The 11,567-nt window shown below is 42.6% G+C and overlaps 1 protein-coding gene across 1 annotated transcript; it reads left to right on the top strand.

Annotated features, from left to right (window-relative positions):
* Positions 1–2,635: 2,635 nt before the first annotated feature.
* On the top strand, positions 2,636–7,593 carry DLEU7 (deleted in lymphocytic leukemia, 7). Its single transcript, XM_018556441.1, has 2 exons — positions 2,636–2,986; positions 7,221–7,593. The coding sequence occupies exons 1-2, from the start codon at positions 2,636–2,638 to the stop codon at positions 7,425–7,427; spliced, it is 558 nt and encodes a 185-aa protein (XP_018411943.1). The 3' UTR covers positions 7,428–7,593.
* The last annotated feature ends 3,974 nt before the right edge of the window (positions 7,594–11,567 follow it).

Here is an 11,567-nt window from a genome sequence, read left to right as displayed (position 1 = left end):
TATATATATATATATGTAAATTGATAGACATAACCAAACAACTTTTAGGTTCTGTCAGATCGTGGATGTTTCATTATGTGGATGTATGAGGACTTTAGAACAGACAGAGACTTGCAGGATAAAATCATCTGTATTGATATGGCTACATTGATATCTAACACAGGAAAATTCCTCAATGTTTATAATTCAACAATGTATTATGTGGCAGATATATTGATCTTTACTTTTATATTACACACACCTCTGTGGATTTATTTATAGTTTATTCTTGGGTATTCTATGGGTACTCTCAAAGCAGAGGCATGATGGGATTTGTGTGTTAACCAGAGCAGGAGTACCAAGGTTGCCTATCCCTGGTCTAACTGAGCAGATATAATTTGAGAGCACTGGCCCTCTTTGTTACATAGCTGTTACCAAATATTGCTGGTCTCATAGATTCAAATCTGAATTGATAGTCCATCTCATTTGGATGGACTGTACCTCTTTTGGAACCAAATGCCGTCCCTCTTTCCTCCTCAGTTGTCCCTCTTTTTGGTCTGATGTACAGATATCTATGAAAGGGTTCTATTTACACACCAAAAGAGTTATTCTCTACTAAAACCTTCATCTTTTCTCTTAATTATCTTGTTTGCTATTTTGAAAAGACAGTATACAGGCAATGTAATAATGGACAAAAAAAACAACTCTGGGTTTAAACCATCATTTTTGGCATACAAATTCCTAATGCTCCGCATAACTGGGGGCTCCACATAACTGGGGGCTCCGCATAACTGGGGGCTCCGCATAACTGGGGGCTCTGCATAACTGGGGGGCGTGGTAATATGCCCATTGTCTAAATACATTGTGCTGGAAGGTGTCCCTCTTTCTCATCTCAGCAAGTTGGCAGATACGTAGAAGGACTGACTTCAGACCTCAGGGTCCTCATCCTGGTCATAGATCCCCTTTGTGCAGTAATTCATAGTTATGGCCCTGTATTCCAAGGTTCAGGTTCTAATATTTTAGGTTTAGATCTGACAGGTGACTGTGAAGCTGTAATGACAGTTCCTAATTTTGATATTTCGAAATGTGAAGTGTGAAATTCAGAGGGTAGGGCCTGTTAATTGGCTGTGGTAAAACCAAAGATTGAACTCATTGTCAAAGTGAAAACGCTTTTCTAGTTTTGTATAGATTTTCGAAGCCTTCGGCTGATGTCAGATGGCGATTCTGGGAATAGAGACAAATGGCCAGTCACAAGACGGCTAAAGAGGCTGCCTATGGAATCGTTCCCTCTGTAGCTGAGGAGGTGAGATCAGCCTTACCAGCCTTTGGGCTTTGTCAGATGAAAGATTTATTTGAAGCGATCCTCAATTTCTCACTAAGAAAATCATTAATTTCTATAGAATCGCTACGTAATTTTGCTGAGATTTGTAGCTCAGTGCTCAGCCACTGAGTTTTGAGCATGTATTTAACACTTCATGGTGTGTGATCCCTGCTACCCCCATGCCATGCAGTAGTTTCTTCCGCCAGCCGAGGATGAGTTTCCTGTCTCCCAACCCCCCTCCCCCCTCCAGCTGCCTCCTGGGATGTCTACATCACCCAGGGGGTAACTTGCCATATCTAACGCATGCATAGAAACGCCACAGGTCCCTGACCGAGACCTGAAACATGTTTGTGCAAGCATGGAATCCCCAGATGTGCAGACTGCAATGGGTTTCTGACTGGTCTATGGTACCTGCCATATGCGCAGACATGGGTTCGCCCCATGTGCAGACACAGATCCGCCACATGCGCAGACACAATGCGGGCCTCTAGCAGGTCTATGAGACTTGCCACATGCATAGACATGGATGCGGCACATGTGCAGACACACTACGGGTCTCTGCCAGGTCTATGGGACCTTCCACATGCACAGAAATGGATCCGCCACATGTGGAGACATATATCCACCACACATGCAGACACACCACAGATTTCTGGCAGGCCTATGGGAACAGCTACATGCACAGATACACCATGGGTCTCTTGCAGGTCTATGGGACCTGCCACATGTGCAGATATGAGTCCACCACATGCGCAGACACACCGCAGGTCTCTAGCAAGTTTATGGGACCTGCCACGTGTAGACATCGATCCGCCAGATGCACAGACAATTGCAGGTCTCTGCCAGGTCTATGGGACCTGGTAGAGACAAGTGGCATGTCTGCACATGGACCAGATCTTTTTCAAGATGGGTAAGAGCATCACAACAGAACAGTGCTGGATTGGCTGGGTGGGTTGAGTCTGAGTTCAACCCAGGGCCCAAGAATCGGTTAATGACAAATAAATGGGGTGGGGGGGTCCTCTTTAACTACTAAACATATTAAAATTGATTAGCTTTTTATACACTTCTCCATTGCAATGCTGACCTACCTGTCCATTGTTTTTTGTTTTGCAGAACGATAAGATAACCGTGTCTTGAGATATACCGTGCGATAATGATAGTATGATAGTGAATGGACTATGCAGACCATCTGGCTGATGTTCATTTGTTGTGAAGGATCAGAGGTGGCCCCGGGGCTCAGATTTCATTGTCCAGCCTTGGAGCTCACGCTGAGATATCTCTATACTCTGATAAAGAGGAACTCATCTCATCCCTTCTGGTCTTGTAACAGCAGACATGCCCCTGCCAGCAGTTTTAAGGGACGTTGTCAGCCACCAAGCCAAGGCTCTGAACACCCTCCTCCCCCTCCTGGAGCAAAGGGGTATGCACTGCGGCATCCCGAACCTCTTTATCGCAGAGGGGGCCACGATCAGCGGATTATGTCACCCCCAGGTACAGCAAGCTGGCACGGAGCTGCCATCTGATGACACGGATTCAGGATCTTCCCCGAGGTGCCTCACCCTGGCACAGAGGGCATCCAGACACCGGCTCTCCAGGGTGGCACGATCTATACTGGAGCTGCTGCTGGTGGAGGAGAATATGCTGCAACACTTACCGCTGGACCATCAATTCACAATGCAGATAAAAGTGAGTATCGCACGGTGTGAGAACTGTATGATCTCTGGATGGGTCTCACTACTGTGGGGGGAATGCTCACATCTGTAGTTCTGGTGAAGGTTCTGCAGGATTGTTGGGTTAGAGTGGTGGGCAGAAATCACTAGGACTCTGAGTTGTAGTTTTATGTATGGGTCTGTTTTCAAAAAATGATTTACTATGTTAACAATTGCAATGTTACAATGTAGCAGTGTTTGTAAATATTATTTTACTTTGATCTCTTTTACCAGGGATACTATATACAAAACATTTAGAATAACCTTTTTATCTGGAGTTAAAGTGACACTAAACTCAGAAGTTAAAGTGATATTAAAGCCCATTTTTTTTTTATTTCTCCTTTAAGGAGACCCCCCTTTGCTGGAGGATGTTGCATTTTTTCTGTAAAAGTACTTCATTCCTTGTTTTCTAGTGAGTCCCCACCATGCTCTTCCCCACACCCCCTGCACGGGTGCCACCATCGTTCTAATGGTGGCACCTGTGCACGCTCGTGCCCGCAGCGGCTGTGTGCGTCCATAGACACACACAGCACTGTGGCAGGTCACGCCCCTTCCATCTTTGATTGATGGCAGAGGGAGCCTATGGCTCCTCTGCCATCAGTAACGCCCAGACCTTAACACTACTTTAAATCTTTTAAAAAATGCATTCAAGTACCTTAACTATTAACAAAAATGTATCTTATTGGTGTATCACTGGGCTGTAGATCCTCAAATCATCCCTGAATTGGTGCTGACACTGTCCTTCCTTCTGGAGGGTGGCTACTTTTGTTCCCCATGGTTCCTGTGTGTGTTGTAAAGTAGTCAGGGCTCCAAACTCACTCCTGTGATGGACTACAATCCCAATACAAATTAGTAGACTAAACCTGAGATCGTAGTCCATCAAGGAAGTGAGCTTGGAGCGCTTTATAACACACAGGGACCATATGGAAGAAAAGTAGCCACCCTCCAGAAGGAAGGACAGTGTAACCATGAATTCAGGGATGATTTGAGGATCTGCATGGGGAGTGATACAAAAATAAAATGCAGTTTTGATAATTTTTGCTACTTGAATGCATTTTTAAAGTGACACTAAACTCAGGAGTTACATCTTAAAAACAAATTCAAGTACCTTAAATATTAACAAAAATGTATCAGATGCCGATTTGACCCCATTAACTATTAGAGAATAAAATGAAGATCCCGAAAACAATACTGGTGTATGGCCAGCATTACACAGTATGTGGCCCTTCTGGCTCAACAAAAGTTGATCACTCAATCCAGTTTTGTCGAAGGAAGCAGGCCAAACATTTTTCAGCTGAATGGTGAATTACTTTTTGTGTACTCTGACAGCAGTGGGCCCTGCCTGTCAGAATAGAAGAGCTGCAGATGGAGATTTGTCCATCTACACTGTTAGCATAGATTGAGGAATCTGTTAGATTTTTTTGTTCAGCCTGCATTCTGAACAATATTCATCTACTAATGTATGGCCAGCTTCTCCGTTCTGCTTAGTATAGAGATCCTGCATATGTGTGCACTGTGGTCTTGTTCCTATAGCCTACAACTAACAGTCTCTTGGTTCAGTGGAGATTTTTTTCTTTTCTTACAGCAACATGCCATAATGCAGGAAATCCGTTTGTGCTTATCACTGGTGACATTTAGAATTGTGAAGGTTTTGTGCAGATTTTGCAGTGCTCCTTCAGTGCAAGTGCCGGATGTTTGCTAGCCTTGTCACTAATTCAACACACAGGGGGTTAACAGAGGATGTACAGTGCTAAGCACATTCATTGTGCTTGGGTTGACTGTAACATATGAATTACTCTGGCCACAGAAGAGCAGACATCACCCTGAGAATGATGAGCGAGAAAGCATTTGGCATGATGAAGCATTAGTAAGACCTCATCTGGAATATGCAGTTCAGTTTTGGGCACCAGGTCACAAAAAGGATGTTGTGGAACTGGAGAAAGTGCAGCGAAGGTGAACTAAACTCATAAGAGGCATGGAGGAGCTCAGCTATGAGGAAAGATTAGCTGACCTGAATTTGTTCTCTCTGGAGAAGAGGCGATTAAGGGGGGACATGCTCACCATGTACAAATACATACATGCTCCATATAGTGAGCTTGGTGCCAAATTATTCACTTTAACCTCTTGCCGTCCGCCTCAAAGGACAAGGGGGCACCATTTGTGTCTGAAGGAAAAGAGGTTTATCCTTTGCATACGGAAAGGATTTTTCACAGATAGAGCTGTAAAAATGTGGAATAGACTCCCCCAGGAACTTGTTCTAGCGAGCTCAGTTAATTGTTTAAAAAAACACCTGGATGTATTCCTAAATGCACAGAATATTACTGGATATTGAGTTCTTGTATATATTAAGCATCAGAGATTGTTGATGAGGAATTTTTTTCCCTTGTTTGATCAAATTGAATCATGCTTTATGGGTTTTTTTTTGCCTTCCTCTGGATCAACAGGTGGTAATTGTGGGCATAGCGTTCTGTTTAGGCTTTTTTTTTTTAAATCTCTTTTTTCAACCTGACTAACTATGTAACTATGATTTTTACAAATACTGTACCTATATGTGCAGCGATCTTCACCTGTAGTGCAGGTGCATTTGTTGTAGATATTGTATATATATATGTTGAAGTGCCATAGTCAATGCACCTCAGAACACAAAGACATTGCATCAATGTGGGTTGCAGTAACCTGCATTAAAATGTGTGCTTTAAAGGCAAATACACGGAGTGGCCAGATTATTATGACCACCCCATCAGTACTTCGTTGGGTCACGAGATAACTCCACGAGATGACTTCGTTGGGCCGCCTAGTGACTCCACGAGATGTTGAAAGGTGATGCGAGGAATCTGAAAATGCACTGTTGCACTTCTGTTGTCTTGTACAAGTCTTGCCACTCTCCGTTCTGCCCTAACATTGACTAGTCGCTGACGGCCACAATTCGCACGTTCAGACCCAGATTTTCGGCTGAGAGTCCAGTCTTTAAACACTTTAACAACAGCTGCTCTTGAACATTTAACGAATTCTGCTGTTTTGCTTATACTCGCTCCATGGCTCAGAGCGCCAACAATCATCCCACGTTCATAGGCTGTTAAATCGCGTTGTTTACCCATATCTTCAGAAACAAATCACTTCTACTGTCGTGGTAAACAACCTGCTTCCCTATTTATAATGGTCTGGCCCTCCAGCAACTTCAGCGCAAAATTATAGCTAATTTGCCTACAAACGTCAGGTGGTCATAATAAACTGGCGACTCAGTGTATATCTTTCTGACCATGCTTCATATTACATCCATATTTTGGGTCAGGACTAATGTTCAGGGGATACACAGATTCTGTAGGAAACCAAAACTTTTAAACATTAAGGAACAATATCCATTGTAAGAGATTTCACAAGCAGTTGAAATAGCTTAAAGTGATATTAAAGTCAAAATGTTAAGTTTTTTCAAATCTGATTAAATCACTTACAATGAATGTTGCTCCTTCATGCTTACAAGTTTAACAAGGTTATTCACAAAAGGGTGAAGAGTTTGGAGAAAGTGGAGAAGTGAACAATCTAGGACAACATAGCTGATTTGGAAACATTCTCCAATTCAGCACACTTTCTAGATCAGCTATGTTGTCCTAGATTGTTCACTTCTCCTGCCTTCTCCAAACTCTTCACCCTTTTCTGAATAACCCTGTTAGGTTCCTGCATAATCAATTGGTCCCCTGAGCACTGGTCCTGACTTATTTAAGAGTGGCTCTTTTCCCTTTGCAGGGTGCTATGGAGGCACCCTTGTGTGTGCTAGTAAGCGGTGGGTGTCTCCACAAACGCACAGGCATGACAAGGCAAGACACTGCCCTGCTCCCCGCTCTCACCTCCTCCCTTCTCCAAACTATATGGACAGCTGCTGGAGACTGCTCTGTCCCTTGTGAACTTGCACTGGACAGGAAGTTTAGAGAAGCTGAGCTGAGTTGGAGCTGTTCGAAAACATGGTGACTGTAAGTGTTTAGGCAAAAATATAAAGAAATACTTTGCTGGGCAATGTATATTTCTTTGATTTGGATTATTGAAAAATGTTTTAGAGTTTAATACTACTTTAAAAACCATTGGACTTTAAGATCACTTTAAGGATTGTTTGCATATATACATAATTCATTAAAGATTACGTTTTTTTTAATATCCTCCTACAGTTCTGCTTTCATTTTCCATAAGTAACATTTACATTTTTATACTCTGCCTAGGACAGCGTAGAGTTCAGGAACATCTGCACACACATGGCTCTTCAGACAGAAGACAGGAGGTTCGATCAAGATCTGAACTCTGCACAGGAATGTTTAACACAGATTATCTCTAATATGACCTGGGACACATCTTCTAAGACTTGTGACTTCTGTCACTCTGCACAGGAGCAGCTAAAGCGGATACTACAGAAGCTTCATGAGGACTAGCTAACCGAGTCCTACCCAGAGGAACATTTGTTAGCATGATTCAGTATTACATTTTATTGATGCTATAATTTATTAAAGTGGACAGCATGTCCATGTTACATAGCTGTGAAGAAGACTGAAATCTGGAGTAAGACCCAACTTCTCCCTTCCCAGCGGTAGTGCTTACACATCAGCCTTTTTGAAATATAGATGTGTGATACTTGTGTAGCAGCTGACGAAGCTGCAGCACTGTCTGCTTTTGGATATCTGCCATCATTTGGATCGAATTCCTTTTCTGCTCGTGTGTTGGGTAGAAAGAAAGAAAAGATCTCAAGCAGGTCATCAGTTTACAACCAACAAGCGAACAACGTGGGAGAGATATTTTGGTGCAAGCATTAAAAGCAAAAATTACCCTGAAAAGGAGACTTCTTTAAAGCCTACTTCTGAAATGTTGATAAAACAGAGGCCTCAGGTGATTGCGTGTGCGGATATACAATATGCGGTCTATTTAAATCTATTTAAATCTGTGAACGTTCGTTTTCGGGCATATAATGGCAAAAATTATGTTCCTAATATATTTTTCCCTGTTCAAATGTTGTGTAGTTTTGTTATGGCCACTAGATGGAGTTTCCCAGTTTTAAATTAGTTTGCTGTTATAATACTACATTTTGGCCAGTAGACAACCAGTAGATGGAGTTTCCCAGTTTGAAGTAGTTTGTGGCCACTAGATGAAGTTTCCCAGTTCGAATGTAGTTTGCTGTTGTAGTAATACAGTACATTGTGGCCACTAGGTGTAGTTTCTCAGTTCAAATGTAGTTTGTTGTTGTAGTAATACATTGTGGCCACTAGATAGAGTTTCCCAGTTAGAATTTATGTCTTCAGGTGCCCATACACCTTATGACTAGCGTCCGATTTTCGTATGCGATCGCATTTTCGTCCGATATTCGTAAGGTTGATGGGCAGTGTACAACCGCAAATACTGTACAATCGATCGACTTTTGACCAGCAGGTTAGATAATTTTGGTCGATCGTTCGATTTTCGCAAGGTTGGTGGGGTTTCCGTACGTCAAAATTCATACGATCTACACTGCACATGTGCAGACGAAAATACATGCGGTCGATTACCGCAATTCATCCAGGTGCTTCCTTCTAATTACCGCTGATCCAAGCTTGTGATAATAGGGGCAGGATGGGGGCGCCGTCTGAAAATCGTACGACAGTTCGATCATCGGACGAAAAGTGTAGTCCGATGATCGCAAGGTGTATGGGCAGCCTTATGCTCCTCAGCTTCATCTTGTGACCATAATATATTATTACAAAACTACATTTGAGAATTATTTTAGAAGCATTTGCTTTTGATAGGGAGGCACCGATACTGTTTTTTTGGTATGGAGTGCGAGTACCGATATTTTTTACCGGTACTCGCCGATACCAAATACCGATACAGGAAGTCCCATTAAGGAAGCCAGGCGTGTAATGACTTGCCGCCCAGCTTCCTGATTAGCCGGAAAGCCATCTCCATGCTCCCTCGTCACAAGGTGATGAGGAAGCATGGGGCCGGCTTTCTGGCCAATCAGGAAGCCGGAGGGCAGTTTATGACTCGCCACCTGGCTTCCTGATTGGCCAGCTGCCCGACCAATCAGGAAGCTGGACGGCGAGTCATTACCCGCCCCCCGGCTTCCTGATTGGCCCAAATACTCGGTATCGGCACCGATGTATCCCTAGTTTTTGACATTATTTGTGAAGAGCCCTGCATATTGTTTATAATTAGATCCCTAGGTATCAAGTTGGCCATATACTGTAAGTTTTTTTTCTGTGAGCCTCGCTTGCAGCGTGGATGGGGGGATTCCTTCCCTCTCCCTTCACCAGGCTATTGCATTCTGACAGTGGTGGGTGTGCCACTGTAGTCACTGTTCAGCCAAGAATTTTCAAACCGACTCCCACAGCAAAAATCGATGGAAAAATTTCCTTTTGTCGAATGGTAGGGTGCTGACTGGGCCACACACTGGTCCAATTTTTGCCGAGTCAGCAGCTTTAGTCACACACCATTATCAAGGTGCCTTTAAAGTCTGGTTCACAATCTAATCTTAGAGAATGACATTAATAACATATATAACAGCAACTACTTGAAAGCAACATTACCTAGAGGTTCTTCTTTGTGTGAGTATGGAAGAATGGAATTTGACTTAATAAAATTAATTTTATACATGGTTAAAAGACAAATGTTTTATACTCTAAAGTTATCTTTATTTAAACCTGAACACCAGGTACTAAGTATTCTGCATATTTACTGGGAGCAGCTTGTAAGTATGGGATGATACCTGATCAGTCATTGGGAATTGTGTACGGTACAGAAGAAGTCGGAGCTACTATAGTGCTAGCTGTAAACTCCCCAGTCCTGTATGGTCTTGTGCTGAGAGGCTTCCCCTCTTCTCTGAAAACACACAGGGAGAAACTTGCTTGGCACAGTGGCCATTCTGAGAACACCTAGGGGGTTTGGAGAAGGCAGGAGAAGTGAACAATCTAGGACAACATAGCTGAACTGGAAAGTGGGCTGCATTGGAGAATTTTTCCAAATCAGCTATCTTGGCTTAGATGGTTCACTTCTCCTGCCTTCTGCAAACTCTTTACTCTTTTGTGAACAACCCTGCTAGTATTTTTTATCAATTAATACAAGGCATTCTCTGATTGGATGAGGAGCGGATCGTGACATGACCATCCCTTGTTCAATCTGAGAATGCCTTGTATTTATTTATCAAAATAGGCATTCTCTGATAGGTCACTGTGCCGAGCGAGTGAGTGCCCCCTGTGTGTTCAGAGCAGAGGGGAAGCCAGCACTGTAGTAGCTCTGGTTACTATCCCAGCGACTGATCAAGTATGACAGATACATCTTATATGGACCAATGACTATGCATAACACTGCATAACAGGAAATCAAGACCAGTGTGTATCCAATTGAGTCCATATGCTAAAAGTTTTTTCCATAAACAGTAGTCATTATATTAAGGCAGATCTAAACCAAATCACTAAAATCTAATACAGGGTTTACCAGGTTAATGCGATTTGACTATATTTTTAGTCTTTTGAAAGCGACATTTCATATTAAAAGAATGCCTGGTGATCCTGTTCTAAAGATCCATGTTCAGGCACTGCCTGTCATGGAGTGACAACTAACTCTCAGATGTACTTCTGCATTTTCACTCTGTTACATGCACCCCTGGTGGTGACTACATGTGACAGTGCCAAAAACACATTGCGGCGGCAGGGTCAACTGTCACTATAAATAATCCAGTCCAGAGCAATGATGTGTAACTGTTTCTGGAGCAAGTGCATGTAAACACAAATTGGCTAAAGAAGATCAGCAACACTGATTAATAAATTAAATAAAACAAAAGCTAAAATTGGATTTAATGCAGAAAAAATTGCAAGAGGATACACAGTGCATTAGAAAACGAAATGTCTTCCATGTGGGGTTTAAATCTACTTTAAATCAAAGCTAAACCCCAGGCTACCAGCTAAACACTTAGATGAATATATGTGAAATGTTTTACCTGCCAAAACATTTGTAATCCTATTCAGTCAGAGTTGTAATCCAGGCACTCCTGTCAGGCGGCTTAGACCTCTCTACATGCTACATTGTATCTGAATTATAGAGCCTGGTCCCATACCAGCAGACATGCTCACAGTGCTGGACATCCTCCTCCCAGGGTACAGTTTTGCCTTGGACTACAGTTGCTAAATATTCAATCAGATTCCATGACTTGTGCTACTTATTGTAAAAATCAAACGTTTTGGTGAAGATAGAACTAGATTAAATGGTATTGTTTCTTTTTGGCTTCAGTTCTAAACTACCATCACACTCTGCCTACCACTTAAAATTCAAAATAAAGCATAGTGTCCCAATGCATACACTAGCTATTGGAAAGGGAAAGGAGGGGCAGAGCTGGAGTGATTGACACAACATCACATTTGCAGGTGTGATATTTCATATTAAGTGCATTAGTCATGGTTATGGAAGTAATCATCGCACAAAACATCATTCAGAGTTCATATGTGTGTTTGGAAGCAGGGAAGAGACTCCGAGAGAAGGAGACATAGAGCTCCATTTATAATTGAGAGTGCATATCCCTGTCTGCACTCCACTGTGTACTGCAATGTTTG

This window comes from Nanorana parkeri, unplaced genomic scaffold (assembly GCF_000935625.1).
Source record: "Nanorana parkeri isolate BGI_ZX_2015 unplaced genomic scaffold, ASM93562v1 scaffold238, whole genome shotgun sequence".
In the NCBI taxonomy this organism is placed as follows: domain Eukaryota; kingdom Metazoa; phylum Chordata; class Amphibia; order Anura; family Dicroglossidae; genus Nanorana; species Nanorana parkeri.
Note: the sequence above shows the minus strand (reverse complement) of the source record. Positions and strands in the feature narration are given on the sequence as shown.